Raw genomic sequence first — 19,641 nt, forward strand, 5'->3', positions numbered from 1 at the left:
ATGGCACTTAGGTCACAATTTGAAAAGGATTGAGTAATAATCTGAATTGCCCCTTCATTTTGAGTGAATTCTCCCAGTCGGGGACTTCTGGAGGATAAAGGTTGAATGGCTTCAGCCTTTGAATGGCTATCCCATAAACACTATGCTTTTAAGACCAATCTGACTTGGGTTTGCTGGCTTAGGTCACCAGAGAGGAGACTAATTCAGTGGGTCTTTGAACTTATTTCTTCTTCCCATGTTTGATTGCCATGCATTTTCAGACTATCTTATCTAGTTCATTGATCGTTACCTGCATGTATATAATGAGAAAATTGAGGCTCAGAAACTTAAAGTAAGAAGCAGAGCTGGAATAAAAACCTATCTTTTTCTGACTTGGACGCTCTTTCCAAGCATACCAGATCACCTTGTATGTCATCTGAAAATGTTAATGTCATTTCTAAAGAAAGGGATGGTTTGGCTATCTAGCTCTTATCTTTTTCTCTATTATCTCAGTTGATTTTCCTTAGAAATTGCATTTCCTGAGGGATGCTTACTTCACACAGTTGTGAGCACCTCAGTTGAACATCCATGCTCCTTTTCATTCATCCACTGAAATGAGATTTATCAGGTATTTTAATATCTACCATGTACTGTGCAAGGAGCTATGCATATAATGGTAGACAAACCAGTCATGACTCCTGTCTTCTTCATGCTTAATGGCTGAGAGTAACTTAAATAAGCATACACATAAATGTGTATAGTTAAATTAAAATTGATACTGTCCTTGGGAGGTAAGAGCTAGGTTCTATGACAGAGACAGTAAGAGAGGATGGAATGGGAGAGGAGGGTGTTATCAAAACAAAACTTGATGTTGGGCAGTGATATTATGTCGTTAGATAGGTCATGGGCTCTCAGGGTCCCTATTGATAGGGACCGTGTATCTGGAATATTTCTGTTCGATGTACTCAGCCAAACCCCCTGACCTGAATCTACTATTTCTCAAAGATAACTCTTCTTAGAGGGTAGGGGTATAGCAAGTGCAGTGGCTCAGGAGGACTTATGCAAATATATCACTACTATGGGGATAGTAATCTGAAATCCATACTTTATGACTCATGGAGTAGTCACACCTTCTTATGTAAAAGCTGATGCACCAACAACCAGCAAGAATGGAGCTGCCCAACCAATGAAACCAGTTCCTCCACAGCAGAGAGAAAGCGATTAAATATAAGACTTGAAAACATTGCATTTATTTCCATAGATTTCATCAGAAGTGCACATAGGTTTCCCTTTCTTTTATTTTCATGCTATATGGTACCATTTACATGTGGAATCTAAAATGAACCTTTATGCAAAGCATAAACATACTCAAGGACATAGAAATCAGACTGTGGTTGCCAAGGGAGAGGAAGAGGGATCCACTGGGAGTTTGGGGTTGATAGATGCAAACTATTACATTTAGAATGGATAGACAGCAAGGTCCCACTCTATAGCACAGGGAACGATATCCAGTCTCCTGGGCTTAACCATAAAGTAGAAAAGAATATTTTAAAAAATGTGTATATGTGTAAAACTGAGTCACTTTGCTATACAGCGGAGACTGGCACAACGTTATAAATCAACTATACTTCAGTTAAAAAAAAATAGATTATTTTCAGAGAAGGTTTAGGTTCACAGCGGAATTAAGTGGAAAGTACAAAGATTTCCCATATGTGTTTTGCACCCATGCATGCCCCTACTATCAACATTCTCCATCGGAATAGTACACTTACTACAATCACTGACATATTGTGTGTGCTTAGTTGCTCAGTCGTGTTCAACTCTTTGCAACACCGTGGACTATAGCCCGCCAGGCTCCTCTGTCTATGAGGATTCTCCAGGGAAGAATACTGGATTGGGTTGCCATGCCCTCCTCCAAGGGATCTTCCCAACCCAGGGATTGAACCCAGGTCTCCCACACTGCAGGTGGATTCTTTGCCATCTGAGCCACAAGGGAAGCCCCACTGACACATTATTATCACCCACAGTCCATAGTTTACATTAGAATTCACTCCTGGTGTTGTACATTTTATGGGTTTGGACAAATGTATAATGATACGTATCCATCATCATGGTATCATACAGAATAGTTTTGCTGCCTTTAAGAATCCTCTGTAGTCTGTCTGTTCATCGTCCCCTCCCCCAATCCCTGTCAGTCACTGATCTTTTTACTGCCTCTGTATGTATGTGTATGTACTCAGTTCAGTTCAGTTCAGTTGCTCAGTCGTGTCCGACTCTTTGCGACCCCATGAATTGCAGCACGCCAGGCCTCCCTGTCCATCACCAGTTCCCAGAGTTCACTCAGACTCACGTCCATCAAGTCAGTGATGCCATCCAGCCATCTCATCCTCTGTCATCCCCTTCTCCTCCTGCCCCCAATCTCTCTCAGCATCAGAGTCTTTTCCAATGAGTCAACTCTTCCCATGAGGTGGCCAAAGTACTGGAGTTTCAGCTTTAGCATCATTCCTTCCAAAGAACACCCAGGGCTGATCTCCTTCAGAATGGACTGGTTGGATCTCCTTGCAGTCCAAGGGACTCACAAGAGTCTTCTCCAACACCACGGTTCAAAAGCATCAATTCTTCGGTAGTCAGCCTTCTTCACAGTCCAACTCTCATATCCATACATGACTACTGGAAAAACCATAGCCTTGACTAGACGGACCTGTTCTTTTCCTCTATTTCATGCAAAGATGGGCTCGATAAAGGACAGAAATGTATGTGCTCAGTCGTGGCCAACTCTTTGCGACCCCATGGATGGTCCTTGCGACCCCAGGCTCTTCTGTCCATAGAAATTTCCAGGCAAGAATACTGGAGTGAGTGGCCCTTTCCTTCTCCGGGGGCTCTTCCTGACCCGGGGGTCAAACCTGCATCTCTTATATATCCTGCATTGGCAGGCACGTTCTTCACCACTAGTGCCACCTGGAGTTTTTGCTTTTTTCAGAATGTTGTATTGTTGGAGTCATACAGTGTGTAGCCTTTTCAGATTTGCTTCTTTCACTTAGTAACACACAATTAAGGGTCCTTTTATGTTTTTTCATAGCTTGATAGCTCATTTCTTTTTAGTGCTGAATAACATTCTGCTATCTGATTGGACCTATAGTTTAATTACCCACTGTGTGATGCTGGGAAAGATTGAAGGCAGGAAGAGAAGGGAGCAACAGAGAATGGCATGACTGGATGACGTTGTCAACCCAATGGACCTGAATTTGAGCAAACTCTGGGAGATAGTGAAGGACAGGGAAGCCTAGCTTGCTGCAGTCCATGCGGTCGCAAAGAGTTGGACATGACTGAGTGAGTGAACAATAGCAGCGCTTATGAAGAACATCTTGGTTGCATCTGAGTTTTGGCAGTTATGAGTAAAGGTGCTATAAACGTCCATGTGCAGGTTTTTGTGAAGACATAGGCTTTCAGCTCCTTCCCTCTACCAGGGAGCAAGAATTTTGGATCATAGGGGAAAGGTATATTTAGCTTTGTAAGAAACTGTTAAACTGTTTTCCAGAGTTTCTACACCATTTTGTATTCTCATGAGCAGTGAATGAGAATCCCTGTTGCTCCACATCCTTGAAAGCATTCGGTGTTGTCAGTGTTTTGGATTTTGGCCATTGTAATAAGTGTGTAATGGTATCTCATTGCAGTTTTAATTTGTAGTTCCCTATTGGCAAATGATAGTGAACATTTTTTCATATTTGGACTTGTCATCTGTGTATCTTCTTTGGTAAGGTGTCTTTTCAGGTCTTTTGCCCATTTTAAAAATTCTGTTGTTTGTTTTCTTATTGTTGAATTTTAAGAGTTCTTTGTGTATTTTGAATAACAGTACTTTATCAGGTGGGGCTTTTGCAAATATTTTCTTTTAAGTCTGTGGTTTGTCTTCTCATTCTCTTGATACCGTCTTTTGCAGAGCAGAGGTTTTTAATTTTAATGAAGTCTAGTTTATCAATTTTTTTTCATGATTTGTGACTTTGGTCTCATATCTGAAAGATCATTATCATACCCCAGGTCATCTAGGTTTTCTCATATTTTTTTTTCCTAGAAGTTTAATAGTTTTATGTTTTACATTTAGGTCTATGATCTATTTTGAGTTAATTTTTTGACATGTGCAAGGTGTTTGTCTAGATTCATTGTTTTCCACATCAGTGTCTAGTTGATCCATCACCCATCATTTTCTGAAAAGACTTCGCTTGCTCCACTGTATTGCCTTAGCTCCTTTGTCAAAGACCAATTGACTGTATTTGTGCAGGTCTATTTCTGAACTTGTTATTCAGTTGGTCTATTTGTCTATGTTTTCATTAATACCCCACTGTCTTGATTACGGTAGTATTATAGCAAGTCTTGAAGTCAGATAGCAGCAGCCCTCTGACTTTGCTCTTCTCCAGTACTGAGTTGGCTATTCTGTAGTTCTTTTGTATCTCCATATAAACTTTAGAATCAGTTTGTCAAAATCCACAAAATAACTTGCTGGGACTTTGATTGTGATTGCATTGAACCCACAGATTGAGTTGGGAAGAACCGTCTTGACAATATTGAGTCTTCCTATGAACATGGAATCTCTCTCCCATTATGTAGTAGTTCTTTGATATCTTTCATCAGAGTTTCATACTTTCCTTATATAGACCATATATGGAGAAAGCAATGGCACCCCACTCCAGTAGTCTTGCCTGGAAAATTCCATGGACGGAGGAGCCTGGTAGGCTGCAGTCCATTGAGGTTGCAAAGAGTCAGACACGACTGAGCGACTTCACTTCCACTTTTCACTTTCATGCGTTGGAGAAGGCAGTGGCAACCCACTCCAGTGTTCTTGCCTGGAGAATCCCAGGGACGGGGGAGCCTGGTGGGCTGCCATCTATGGGGTCGCAGAGTCGGACACGACTGAAGCGACTTAGCAGCAGCAGCAGACCATGTATATATATTTTGAATTTATACCTAGTATTTTAATTTTGTGGGAGTACTGATGTAAAAGGAGTATGTTTTTAATTTCAAATTTCACTTGTTTATTACGGGCGTATAGGAAAGTGACTGACTTTTAAAAAGATTGATTGATTGATTTTATTTATGACTATGCCGGACCTTTGTTGCTTGCTCGGGCTCTCTCTGGTTGTGGTGAGTAGGGGCTTCTCTTTGTTGCAGTGTGTGGGCTTCTCATTGAAGTGGCTTCTCTTGTTGCGGAGTACAGGCGCTAGGCACACGGGCTGAGCCACAGCCTGGCACTGAGTTAATAACGTATTAATTCGTTGTAAACCTAAGGAAACTCCTGACTTGTAAACAGATTCTGTGGTTGTCAGGGTGCTGCCTACTCCTTGCCCCCAGTCCTAACCTGTTTCTTTGGGCAAACTTCCAACCTTCCTTGTAGCTGTGGCGGCTGTAGCGTGCTAACAAGACAGATCTGCAGCTGATGGTTTAGAACTGTTACCAACCACAGGTGGAAGGAGGAGGCACTGAGGAGCCACCGGGCTCTCTGGGGGCAGCGAACGGGCCAGAGAAGAGAAATGGACAGGCCTTGGAATGGAAAAACCCCCAGAAACCTGACAGCAAGGGCGCGACGGCCATCAGACTTGAGATACAACTTGATGTGTGAACGAGAATCAAGTTCTAGCAAGAGACACCGTTTCATTTTCTTCCCCTGGCTGAGTAGGGATTATAAAGTTTTTGATTTTTTTTTTTTTCTTGGTCTCCCATTCAGACAATTGTGGGTCAGGGCTGGGGGTGAAGATATTATTGTCAAGGAGAATTTTTGCAGTGTTTCATAACTGTCAAGTGGATCAGAAATACTAAGTTCTTTGCGCTGTTAATGTTGCCTTAACTCTCAGGGCCTAACATGAAGATACGGTGGTGAATCGAAGGGCAAGGAAGGTGGAGGGCCCTTCACAGCAAAGGCCTGGAGGGGAGGACTGAGGCTCTTTCTGGGTCTTCTGGCTTTTTCTAATCACAGGAAAACTTTGCCTCAAGAACCGGACCTCATGTGTGAATGCACGCTGCCTGGTTCCCTGTCCAGCGCCACTGGCCTCTTCTAAGAACAAGGAGTTTTTACCTTGTTGTTTCTGACCTTTGTCTTCTTCTTGAGTAACTGGCTCCATGATGGTAACAAGACCCTTCCAAGGTAGGCTTGGTGGCCGTGACCCAGTAGTCGGGCCATGCTTGAGTGGAGAGGTGCCCACCGTGGCGGATATTATTCAGGGTGATTAGAAACACCTCTCCCCTCCCCCCACCAGCTGCTCTGTGAGGCACAGTCCACAGCCCTCACCGAGGCCTCACTTGGTGTTCCCGACATCTGCAGGCTATTTCTCCGTGTCATTATCCTGACTCAAGGTCAGCTTCTGAACATTTTCCTCATACCTGACCTGTGTTCTTGTGGGTCAGTTAAAGAAAAAAATGCCTCAGATGTTCCCAGGCTGGGCTTGATGAGAAAAGCAAAGGCCCCCAGAGGTCCCTGAATCAGTGGCTTCCTGTGCGGTCTCCCCTGCCCCGACTTCCTCCTCTCTGCTCTCTCATCATCCCCAGTAAGTGGCTTCTGCCCTCTCCTGCCCTCCCCTCCCACTCTTTTCTTCGTGGTAGTCGAGGGCATGATTTAATTCACTTAGCCAGTGTTTAGAGAGTGTCCTCCAAGTCAGAGCAGGTACCAGTAAGTGAGATGAAAGGTGAAATCAAATCACTGACCGTGGCCGGCTTGGCCCTCGGGGTCTGCCCCCGCCGCCTCCACGCTCGCCTCCTTCTCTGTCTCTGCTTCATCTCTTCTGCTCCTGCCTCACTGGCCTTCTGCACGTTTCTCAAGCACGTTGTCCTGCCACTGCCCCAGGGCATTTGCATAGCCTCTCTGCTCCTCTTGGAAGGCTGCATTCCTGGAGGTCTCGGTGGCCTGCTCCCTGGCTCTTGAAAGATTTTAGTTTATTGTCACGTTCGCATGGGGCCCGCCCTGGACTCTAGGAAGCTGCCATCTCAGGCTCTCCAGTCCTGTCTGAGCACCTTTAGCTGATTTTTTTTCTCTCCATTGCACTTTTCACCATCTGACTATTTTATATTCATTAATCACTAGTTTATTATTTATCTCCTCCCCCACCACTATGAAAACAGGAGCTGGGATTAGTTCACTGCTGTATCCTCAATGCCCAGAATAGTACCCAAACATAAACTTTAATAAATAATGAGGACTAAATGAGTGAAAGAAAAAGAATGATTAAATGAAAAACCCAAGAATTTATCACTCAGTGGAGGGACACATAAAAGAAATAAACAAAATAACTGTGGTTTGTGTGATAGGGTGGTGGCTCAGAGGCTGGGCTCTAGGGCCTGACTGTCAAGGTTCAAGTCCTTGCTTTACTGATTAGCTGTGTCTTCAAGGGCAAATGGCTTAAGCTCTCTGGGCCTTATTTTCTCATTCATTAAATTGGAAGAAGAAGAATTCTACCATATAGGATTATGTGCTTAGTTGCTCCGTCGTGTCCGACTCTTTGCGACCCCATGGACTCTAACCTGCCAGGCTCCTCTGTCCATGGAGATTCTCCAGGCCAGAACACTGGAGTGGGTTGCCATGCCCTCCTCCAGGGGATCTTCCCAACCCAAGGCCTGAACCCATGTCTCCCGCATTGCAGGTGGATTCTTTACTGTCTGAGCCACCAGGGAAGCCCCATATAGGATAAGCGTGAGATAATCCATCCATCCAAATGAAACAGTGCATGTAATGTGCTTAGCACAGTGCCTGGCCTGTAGTGAGCTCTCAGTAATTATTAACTGCTGAAATCAAGGGATCACTTGCCATTATCAAGTGGAGCCTGAAATGTTCTTCAGGATTATCCCCATCCTGGTCTGATGTTGCTGAAACTCTTCTGTTAGGGAGTAGAGGTTAGAAAGCTGCCCCCCGTCCCCCCACCAGAAGGGCTGTCCTGGGGTTAACTTTATCTTAAGATTTCTCTGAACCACAGGTGTCCCTGGTCCTCCTTTCAAACACATATTAAACATTTTTTTCTGCCCAGATAGGCTGCAAACAATAATCCATTCCCCTTGGAAATAACTGTTTCCTGTTTAAATATTAGCAACCAGTTAACATGAGTTTTTTTTTCTTTTTCTAGTCATTTCTAGGTAACAGTAAATAATTTATATTTAGAAGACATTCACAATTCTTTCTTTTGCCTTGTGACTATAGAGAAAACCATGTCAGAAGTTATCCTGATAATTTGTATTTTAATTTAAGTTTTTTGAATTACCATTTAAAGATGGGCAGTTTCTCAATGGTAAGCCTTCTTAAGAGGTTGGAGCTTTGATCTTAAATCCTAGGGAGGTTTTGCAGAAATTGGAGGTGACATTGTTGACAGGTTTGTCTGTAGCTACTCATTAATTAAACACACACACACACACACACACACACACACACACACACACTTTATTTACTCCCCTGGAGTAAAGGAATTGAACTTGACTTAGGATTTTGATGGGAAGCTATGAGAGGGTCCAGGAAACATCAAAGAAATACTCTTAATCTCATAAAATTAACTCTTAACTCTCAAATGACTTAGCTTGAATGTTAAAAAGATCTTATTTCCAGTGCTGGTCTAGTTTCTTTTCTGTAAGATTTAATTCTCCTTAATGATAAGAAAAGTACAGGGGCAAATAATTATCCCCTCCCCAGTCCTTTAAATTCCAGTGGGTTGTAGGCTTTTAAATTTTATCTTGCTTCTAAAGATCTCCTCTGTAAAACTATATATACATTATTTTGCATTTTATACTGTTTGTGCCTTCAAGATATCAGCTTTAAGATCTTATTTACTTCCTTTGCATTTTAATTTTAGATGTTTTTGTAATGATCCCAGCTATGCTGAAGCTTTTTTATCTTCTTAGATTGTTAGAAATGAAGGCACAGACAGGGAAGACATGGATATAAGTAAAAAGTCACATGATGCCTTCATGTGACAAATTTGAACCTAGTTGGTTGTTAGGAAGTTCATTTCCATGTCTGCTTAGGGAACCTTGCTAGAAATAGTCATCAACATTCCTATTGGTGCTAGGCACTGTTGTAAGTTCTAAAGAGACAGAAGTCCTGCTCTCAAGGGGTTTATGTTCTAATGGACAGTTAACATAATAACTGTATTAATTGCACAGTATCCTAGAAGGTATTAAAGGCTGTGGGAGAGAATAAAGCAGTGGTGTTGGTGTTTCTTGTTCATAGGATGGTCAGGGAAGGCCTCACTGGTAAAGTGACGTTGGAGTAAAGGCCTGCAGGGGCCCAGGGAATGCGCCAACGGAGTGGGCCTGGGAAGCAGCTGACAGCACGTGCGGAGATTCTGAGGCAAGAGGATGCCTGATGTGGGGAGGAGCCAGTGAGGTCGAAGGGGACTGAGTGAGTGCCGGGAATGTGGTCAGAGATACCAAGTGGCAGGTCACTTAGGGCCTTGGGAGACAGGTGAGACGTGGGCCTTTTCTCAGGGTGGGGAAGAGTGGAAGCCAGGGGAGGGTTTTGAGCCGAGCAGTGGCATGAACAGCATCACTTGGCAGAGGCCAGGAGAGGAGTTAAGTGGTTGTTGCATTGATCTCAGCCAAAGATGGTGGCAGTGTGAGCCAGAGTGGAAGTGATGAGAAGTGCTAGGATTCAGGATATGTTATAACGGCAGAACTGAAAGGATTTCCTGGTAGGTTGGGCAGAGAAGAGTTAGGGATGCTGCAGCCTTTGAGCCCAAGTACCTGGACCATGTGTCAACCCACGCGAGGCTTGTTATTGATGGTTCTCACTGGTCTCCGAGTTTTTACCAACCAATTGTGCTGGTCCCGATTATGAGCCTCTAGATTCTCTGCTGGCGGGGAGGAGTATCTGAGTGGCCTTCTGAGCAGATGGTTCACTAAAGAAAGAGGACTTCGCTCCCTCACCATTGTCCATGACACCATCTGACTGCACCTGTGGCATCGTCTGAGAACAGAACTGTGATGGGTGTTCATGTTATCCCAACCACCCTTTCAGTTCTGGGTCTGCAAACTGGAGAGAGAGAGCAGCTGAATATGAGACGCTTAAATAAAGACATGGGATAGGAAGGTCAGGGGATTTTTAATATAAACATCATCTCTGGAAAGAATATCAGGAGCTAGAGAATGTGTATCTTTCCCTTGTAAAGTCCTTTCTCCCCTTTTATATCTATCTCTCAGAGCTTCTAGTTGGTGCAGTGTTTCCAGGATAACCAGAAAGAGAATTAACGAAGGAACACAGAATGTGACGAAAACAAAACCCCCCATTTAGTCATTGAGGGCTGGCGGGCAAGAGTTGATGGGTCACTCTGGTCAGAGGGGTGGCGTGGAACAGTGCCCCCCCCCCCCATTTCACTGCACTCGTCTCATCTTTCCTACTTAAATAAACCAGAGTCTCTTGTGAGGGAACATGAGGACAGGGTTCACTATGATGGTGGCCAAAGAGAGCGAGCCAAGAAATCCTGCTCTGTTTATTTACTAGAAACCTTCCCCAGCCCTGCCTTGCTCATGGGGGGCCTGCATTAGTCTTAATGTGCCTGGTTCTTATCTCAGGGAAAGCAAGGGGTAGCCCTGGAAGCCTCTAAATAGCAGGTGCAGAATGAAGAGGAACAGGGAGGGCGGAGGCCAGTGGAAAATATCTTTGGGAGGCCAAGAAGTCCATAAGGCTGATGAGCTCGAGAAAGGAGCAGGTGGAAGGGAGGTGGGGGGAGGCTGAAGCCTAAGGGCGTACACTGGAACCTCCCGAGATAGGGCGATGGGGAGACCAGATGGACTGGCATTCGGTCAAACCAGATGGCGGGCTTTTATGTTTTAAAGGACTTGTAAATCCTCAGAACAAGGAACCATAAGGGTCCTGGGGCCCTTAATCCCATTAGTAGAAGACAAAAATGTGCTCTTTAAAAATGTAAACCCTGCCAGTTATAGAATTTCTGTTACCAAAACTTTGGGACAGATGGCCAGCTTGTGAAACTCCAAGGAATCTCTGAATGCTCCCCTGATGGGAAGAGAAACTGCAGAAATAGTCTAGGTGTTCTAAGTGAATAACATAGGCTACTCCTTAAGAATTTGAAGTGAATTTACTAAATGTATATTCTGAGCCAAATGAAACATGATATTTCCATATGAAATAGACTTGCATTACCTATGGAGTTGGAAGGACACCTAACAGTGTGACTAGGGACCGACTGATTATTGAGCAAGCTTTGAGTCTGTAATGAGAGAGATTTCAAAGTTTAAGTACTGGTTGCTTTGTGCCCCCTGTTTCCCCCTCCCCCAGTGGCTGGGGAAGCCTAGACCAGCCTCAGTATACACACTGCTTCTCTCGTGGTTGTTGAGACATGAGGATTCTGTTCTGCAGTCCTTGTCTCTATCTCAGCCTAACCTGAGGGTTCAGAGTCATTCCCATAATGCTTCTTCAAAAGAACTTATCCTCAAGGAGACCAGACTCATAAGCAGAGCATGGAGTGATCAGCTTGTGCCCACATGTGGTGCAGGCATGAAAGCTGAGCAAGCAAAGCCACATGTTCCTTCAGTGGATACACAGGGGCAGAGGTGAGGGGTTGATGTTCCAGAACTCAGGAGGAATCTCCGATCTGTGCCTCATGTAATGACTGATTCTCCTGCTAAGAGGAAAAGCCCAAGTTCATCTAAAATATTCAAAGAAATGTTGAGTAGCAAGAGAAAGTTTTAAGTAGTGTGATTCATCATTAAATCACTTTTCTGTTGGAGTAAATATATGTGTGTGTATATATGCATGCAGTTACAAATTCTGCATATATATATATGGAAAATGTATATATACACATATATATTTGTATGTATATATACACATTAAATAAATATAAAAAATACAGTATCATTTTTGGATGCTATTTCACAAATGTTATTTTCCTTAAATACCCTTGAAAAGCGTCACTGTTATCTTGTAGTTGAGATGGAATAGAATTGCTTTCCAGCACCAGGAACTGTGTTTTTTGTTTACATATTTGTGTGTTTGTTTTTATCTAAAAAGGTATGGGAACCTGACAAGCCCAAACTGTGAAGAAGATGGAGGTCAAAGTTCATCAGAGTCCAAGACGGTGATCAGGAAGTGAGTGTGTCTCTCTTCTGCATTACAAGCTCTCTGTCAGGACTTATGATCTTAAAAGACTGTAATTTAGTAGAGTTTTAAAATTCCTTTGGAATGTTGTCATGGTTTTTTTCCATAATGCATAAAGTCATAGAATCATTTTTTGACCATCTAAAATGATATTCATTTATTCATCCAGTAAAAATGTATTGATCACCCACTGTTTGCCAGGCCCTGTGCTAAGGGATGCAGCTATAACAAAATAAGTAAGTCCCAGCTCTTACGAAGGTTATGTTTTAGTAGAGAGAGAGACAGAGAATCCACACAAAAATGAATGAAGTAGGGCAAGAGGGCAAGATTCCAATGGAGGTTGAGTCACATAGGGTGGCAGAAAAGGGCTTTCTTGTCTGATCCAGACACGTTGGAGCAGAAACCTGAATATGGTGCAGGCGGGGCCTTGTGAGTGTCCAGAAAGGGAAACTATGGAAGAGGCCCTGTGGCCGGAACAGTGTTCAAGAAAAAGTAGAGAGGTGGACGAGGCTGCTGCTGCGAGAAGGAAGCGGCAAGTGCTGTGGCAGGAGATCTGGAGGGTCGCGGGGCCCCTCATCACATATGGACTCGAGGGCCTGGGGAAGCATGTTGAATTTTATTCTAAGGAATATAAGAAAGACTTATAAGGTTTTAGGAGAATAGTGCTGTGGCCTGCCTTATAGTTAAAAGACCTACTCTGGCTCTGTGTGGAAAATAGACCATGCCACTGGGGACGGGGCAAGAGTGGCAACGAGGAGCCTGGGTAGGACCCTTTGATGGGTTCAGGCAAGGGGTGATGGCAGCGCAGGCTAGAGTAATAGCAGCAGTCGTCCTTGTCGTAGGAGTAACAACGGGTAGTAGTAACCGCCTCTGCAGAGCTCTCGAAGGTGTTGCTGACAGGATGTGCAGATGCGGTGGATATGGCATGTGAGACAGAGGAGGCACGGACCCCTCCACGGGTTGTGTGTGAGGCCTGATAGACCTGAGCCCCGGCTTCATGAGACAAGAAAGTCTGGTGGGGAGAGCTGGCTTGGAGGGGAGTTTGTGTCAATAATTTCATCGTAGATGTGTTGATTTTGGGGGTAATTGATTGAGTCTAGTTTCTAGGGAGAAGTCTGGACTGGTAGACATTTGGGCATATCCTTAGTTTATACATGGCGTTTAAAGCTATGGGGCCAGATATGACCTTGTGGAGATGAAGGGTAGATAGAGAGGGGAAAAGTCCAAAGACTGAGCCTTGGTTCCTTCCAGTTAGGAAAGTGGAGGGTCCAGCAGCAGAGACTGGAAAGGAACAGGTGTGGGCATGGAGAAGAAAGAAGCTGTGTTCCAGAAGATAAGTACAAAAGGGGTTTCAGAGGGAGGGTGACCAACCGTGTCTAATGCTGCCCAGACATCAGGTGAGAGGGGCCGGAAGTGACTCCTGCTTCTGCCCCACTTTGGTCTTTGGCACCCTTGACAAGCGCCGTTTTGGTGAACGGAGATGTGGGTCAAGACAGGATAGAAGGGGAGGAAGTGGGGAGGGCAAGTCTACTAACTCCCGTTGGCAGTTTTGTTGTAAAGGGGAACAGAAAAATGGGGTGGAGGAAGAGGGCAAGGCATGGTCTTTTTGTTGTATGTTTGTTTACAAAGAGAGTTTTTGCTGATGAGAATGATCTGGCAGCCACTGAAGAAAAATCCATGATGCAGGGCTACCGGCTGCTGAAGGAATAAGGTTCTTGAGTTGCTATTGTTGTGCTTAGTCGCTCAGTTGTGTCTGACTCTTTGTGACCCCATGGACTCTAGCCCACCAGGCCCCTCTGTCCATGGGGATTCTCCAGGCAAGAATACTGGAATGGGTTGCCATGCCCTTCTCCAGGGGATCCTCCCAACCCAGGGATCGAACCCAGGTCTCCTGCATTGCAGGCAGATTCTTTACCAGCTGAGCCACCAGGATTCTTGAGTAGGTGGCTATACGCCAGGGTGCTGAAATCACTTATGGTTTCATTTTAGGATCAAAAGACCAGGGAGGTAATCCGATGGAATTTTTAATTCTTCAGAGGGTTGGATGATGGACTCCTTTCTCTATAAGCCAGGGATGGAAAGATGAGAAAACTGAGTATTCTTTTAACCCTTGAGTTAGGTTTCAGGTAGTTTCTTAATTTTATTGGTTGGGCCATAACCTTCCAGAAAACCAAACACACCAGTGTAGGTGTTTGAATGCCTAGTGCAGGGTGGGTGAGTAGAACTAATACCTTATTCCTAGAAGGCTTGGGGATGCTTCTTGGAAGAGGTGACTTTTTTTTTTTAATGTTTATTTTTGGCTGTGCTGGGTCTTTGTTGCTGCACGCAGGTGTTATAGTGAATGCAGGCTCCTCTCTAGTTGAGGCACATGGACTTCTTACTGTGGCAGCTTCTCTTGTTAGGACCATGGGCTCTAGAGCGTGGGCTCAGCAGTTGGGGCGCATGGGCTTAGTTGCCCCACAGCTGGGGAGATCTTCCCGGACCAGAGATTGAACCAGTGTCCCTTGCCTTGCAAGGCGGATTCTTAACCACTGGACCACCAAAGAAGCCTGAAGAGATAACATCTGAAGCAGGCTTTGAAGGGGGGTGAAAATTTGGATGGTAGAGCCGTTTAGGAAGAGGGGGCAATGGGACCAAATCAGGGCAGTGTTGTATACATGACATTTGTGGGAGCAACACAGAATCGGGGTGGCTGCTTCACTGTGTACATGTTGGGTGAGGGTAGTTGAGCTGAAGCTATCATGAAAGGGTTGAACTCCTCACTAGGGAGTTTGGACTTGCCCTGGTTAGGTGGGCAGTTAGCCCTAAAGTTTTTGCAGGAGGGAAGCAGCATAATCAGATAGGTAAGTTGAGGGGACGGATTAGGCTCACAATTTTCTTTTTTTTTTTTTTCTCTTGTATTTCTTTTTTTTTAAATTAATTAATTTTTTATTGAAGGATAATTGCTTTACAGAGTTTTGTTGTTTCCTGTGAAACCTCAACATGAATCAGCCGTAGGTACACGTATATCTCCTGTCAGAAATATAGGACACTTCACGGACTTGCGTGTCGTCCTTGGCAGGGACCGTGCTAATCTCTGTATTATTCCAATTTTAGTGTATGTGCTGCCGAAGCGAGCACTCTTGCGTTTCTTTATTGTGTCGTTGTTGTGCCCAGTCCAAAAGCCGCTGCCTAGCCCTAAATCCTTCATGACCACGTGCTCTCCGCTTCTCATCCACACATATTTCCCTGTTCACTGATATGCATGGCAGACTCTTATTAGATTCAATGGTTAGTCCCACGTGAGACTTAACATCCTTCTTACTCAAAGTGTGGTCCATGGACCAGCCATATCAGCATGGCCCGAGAACTTGTTAGGAATGCGGAATCTCAGGCCTCGCCCCAGATCTAGATTAAAATCTATTCTAACAAGATCCTCAAGTGATTTCTGCCTCTTTTATGAAAGTTTGAGGATCACAGGATTAGAGGGGTTTTGTTACTGTTAATTTTGGTTGACCATGAAAACCTATGGAAATAATCTTTAAAAAAGGAATGTTTTTATAATGAGTGCTTTGACATAAGTGAAAGAAGAGATACTGTACAAATTGAGTGGCTAGCTTATCAGATGTAACCTTGACCTGTGACCAGATTCAGAAATAAGCATGTTGTTATCTATGTATTTTGGAATTGCGTCATGTCTAGAGCTACCTTTTAACTAGCCACCTGAACACTCTGAGGAGAGTAACAATATGACAAATATCCAGAGCTTTTCTGTTTCCCAGGGGGTGTTCTGAGATGAAATAGGTTTCTGGGAAGTAGCAGTTAAAGAAAATTGATTTGTACCCTGGATGTGAAGAGTCATGCTCAGGCTTTTAAAGGCCTATTATAAACTTCCTTCATTTGGATTCATTGTACACCAGGAACAGTAAGTGGGTGAGACTCCAGGATAAGCTGTTTTAAAGGGCTTTACAGTTTAAAGCATATGAGGCTTTAACAAAGAGCTTTCACAGAGAGCTTCCCTGAGGGGTCCATCATCTGGGGACAATGGTCTTTTCCTAAAGCCTCACAGTGAATTGGTAGAAAGTTCTTGACCCTCTTCCTCAGATTGAGTTGCCTTTAAAAAAAAGTATGCCTGACAAAAATACGCCACTTTTTCATATAATGGGTCGCTCTGTCCTGCAAATACCGGAATGTGAAAATCCCTTCTCTCTGCTGACCTCTTTCTTCTCTCCATTTCCCTTTCTTCTGTCTTTCTTATTGCTCCCTACCCCCTGCCGCCCCCGCCTGTCCACCACTTCTCCTTTCATTATTTTTCATCTCACTTCAGCATTATCTTTTTGTTCTGTTTTTCACATGCTAACCATCTGATCATTTCTATAACTCGATAAGCTCCCTGCTTTGTCTTTCTGGGACGAATTCAGAGAAGCAGCTTCTCAATTCCACTTGTAACACATGGAAAGTTCCTTGATTATGTCAGAGCTGCGGCAGCTGACTTGTAGCAGTGACTGAAGATGTCCCAGTGGCTGATTGATGTGCTGGAGATACAGCTGTATGGCAGTTCTCAGTGAGGGAGTTTTGCCCCCAGAGGACATTTGGCAATATCTGGAAAATTTTGGGTTGTCTCAACTTGGTGGGGAGATGCTCTGGCCTCTAGTGGGCAAAGGCCAGGACTATATCAAAACACGCTGCCATGCGCAAGACAGCCCCCTCTCCCCTCTACAGCAAAGAATTACCCGACCCTAAATATCAGTATTGCCTAGATAGGAGACCCTGCTGCACGGCAAGGAGGCTGTAGTCCTCAAGTGAAAACTGTCTTTATTTATGGATATCTAAATATATATATAAATAATACCACACTTGTCTGGAAATTTACTTATTCATGTCCCTTCTTTTTTTTTTTTAAAGTATGCAGTAATAAATCTATGCTATTTTTAATTTTTATTTTGGTCACATGGCGTATGGGATCTTAGTTCCCTGATGAGGGATCAAACCCATGCTGCTTGTGTTCAAAGTATACAGTCTTGATTACTGGACCACCGGGGAAGTCCCTCATGTCTCTTCTTATAATTGGGTGAATCCAGTGTTGAGGTCAGCCTCACGGAAGGTGACAGGCCCTGGGGAACGAGACTGGACAACTCAGATTCAAGTCCCCATCCGTCACTCTCACCTGCCACCCATTTGACCTATTCATTTCACCTCTCTCAGTTTTAGTCTCTTTACCTGAAAAATGAGTGCTCTGAGAGTCTTTCAAATTTAATGTTGCCTAGAACCCCCACCCCAACTCCTCCAGGCTCCTCTGTCCATGGGATTTCCCAGGCAAGAATACTGGAGTGGGTTGCCATTTCCTCCTCCAGGATCTTCCCAACCCAGGGATCAAATCCAGGTCTCCTGCATTGCAGGCAAATTCTTTACCACCTGAGTCACCAGGGAAGCCCAGGATAAAATTTTTCTAGTTTTCTTCTCATCTTCTTTAAAATGAAAATGAGCTCCAGTCCAGATTCAATGCATGAAGCAGGGCACTCAAGGCTGGTGCACTGGGACAACCCTGAGGGATGGGATGGGGAGGGAGGTGAGAGGGGGGTTCAGGATGGGGGACACGTGTACACCCATGGCTGATTCATGTCAATGTATGGCAAAAACCACCACAATATTGTAATTAACCTCCAATTAAAATAAATTAATTTAAAAAATGAAAATGAGCATCAGAAACAGAGATATGATCCAGATATTATATTGATTGAGAGGTGCCCTTGACTGCTTGTTTCTGTTGGAAAGACTATGTAACTTGTTTTGATAAAAATAGGAAAGAAAAAATAGACAGGTTCTTTGATTTGCTTGTTATTAATCATGACATCAGAACCGCTTGCTATGATCATGCGTAAAGAGATGGGCTAAAGCATTGTGTTGTGGGGTCAGGCAAGGAGCAGCAAAATGCCCATTGTTTTCCTTTGCTGTGAATCTGTGTTCTTGTGATTTCAGGTGGGAAACAGACGGCAGGAATTCAGTGACACTCTAAGAAGTAAACATCCTGTTTTAGAACAGATGCCTTCAGTTTTGCAGTCCAAGGGTGAGGGGTGGGGGTGGAGGGGGGGAATCACTACTGGGCTTAAATATGAGAAGGAAAATGCTCAAATATTGTTTGGTTTTCCAGTTTTTAATGTAAAGCATAGAGCAAGGCTTACGTTTGATACAGGTTCCCAAATCCCAAGATAACAGTCTTTTCTGTATTTCTGAATATGGATGGATCTAATCAACCTTTCAAAGGATGAAAGAACTTAAAAGAAGGCAAAATGTGGAAATACAGATGAAACAGTCAAGATGAAAGATTGGTGTCTGGTGTCTTGGACCACAAATGGCTAGTGTTCTTCATGAATTTCAAAAAGTATCTGAATGTGCTGTGACTCCTAATCCTGATTATGCCCGGTTTAGGCTTTGTGCAATATCAGAACCTTCTAAGTTATCTGGCTAAAATGAGAATTCCTTCAGTTGCAAGGAATTCAACTTCCAAGGCTTTTAGATGCTAGAATCTTTGCACACAGGGATTTCTGATGTTAGTACTAGAATGATATAAATAAGAAGTCATACTATGTTTATTTCTATAATCCCTAAACTTGCCACTGTTTGGGAAATGGGAAACTCACTTCCTGTGACAGAAGAAAACACGTCTGCCTATATTCATTCTCCTTCCTGCTGACATTTTTCATGATGAAATGTTATCTCTTTAGAATAATATATAAAATCTGAACCAGATGGAAAAAGGAAGCTTTCCTTAGTGCAGATTTATTATAGTCATTGAATTCAGAAGTGAGATTATGAAAAAGTAATATTAACCATATAGAGCCTTGACACCATGAATCTTCATTTTCCAAAATGTATTTGAGATTAGAATATCATACATGCACATGCGTAACTTTATTTAAAGAGGTTTAAAACTCTCTCTTCAGGAATCTTACTTTTTTTATTCCTTTTTGAAATGACTAATGTAATTAATGTTGAAATAGTTTCTGTTTTGTTTTCTTTAACTGACTCTCATCACTTCCCTCTTGGAATGCCATGTTTTGTTTCCTAAAACTCTGTACCACAGCAGTGGTTTCAATGGTTGAAATCATTCTACTTTCGTTTCCACACGTTCAGATATGATTGTCATTCATGTAATCGTTTCCCAGAAGTTGTAAGTAGTCACACCAGATTTTAGTTACTGGTAAAGATTTTAGTTACATATAAATAGTAGCAGTCTAAGATATTGGAAATGAAAGAAAAGAGAGATGAGTTCAAGGAAGACGGCTGTGATTCTTTTACTATCTGGGAAACTTTATAGTGAAAAGTGTTACAAAATCTTCCCATTGAGTTTGCAATCAACATTCCATCAAATTCAACTAACCTAACAGGGCAATTGAAATCAATCTGAGTAATTGTAACAAAAAATGGGGCAAAGGAAGAGGGGTAAAGAACAGAGCAAAAATAAGATTTAAAACTCTAATCTGGGAAGAATTAAAGACTATAATGTGAAATTAATATTTTTTAAAAGTAAAACCAAAGAAGAAATGGAGGTGCAGTACATCAGATAAAAGAGCCCAGTATTATCTTTAAAACATCCACCCTGG

The 19,641-nt window shown here is 43.3% G+C and overlaps 1 protein-coding gene and 1 non-coding gene across 4 annotated transcripts in view; one reads left to right on the forward strand and one right to left on the reverse strand.

Annotated features, from left to right (window-relative positions):
• Window positions 1-19,641, forward strand: part of RGL1 (ral guanine nucleotide dissociation stimulator like 1) — a 134,291-nt gene that overhangs the window by 51,602 nt on the left and 63,048 nt on the right. For all 3 annotated transcript variants that reach the window (XM_069546271.1, XM_069546270.1, XM_069546272.1), the window contains one exon: window positions 11,972-12,049. In XM_069546271.1, the coding sequence (XP_069402372.1) occupies window positions 11,972-12,049 (78 nt within the window). The remainder of the gene's footprint in view (window positions 1-11,971; window positions 12,050-19,641) is intronic.
• Window positions 15,076-15,178, reverse strand: LOC138416744 (U6 spliceosomal RNA). Its single transcript, XR_011247858.1, has one exon. It is a non-coding gene; the product is annotated as a U6 spliceosomal RNA (small nuclear RNA).

This window comes from Ovis canadensis, chromosome 12 (assembly GCF_042477335.2).
Source record: "Ovis canadensis isolate MfBH-ARS-UI-01 breed Bighorn chromosome 12, ARS-UI_OviCan_v2, whole genome shotgun sequence".
In the NCBI taxonomy this organism is placed as follows: Eukaryota; Metazoa; Chordata; class Mammalia; order Artiodactyla; family Bovidae; genus Ovis; species Ovis canadensis.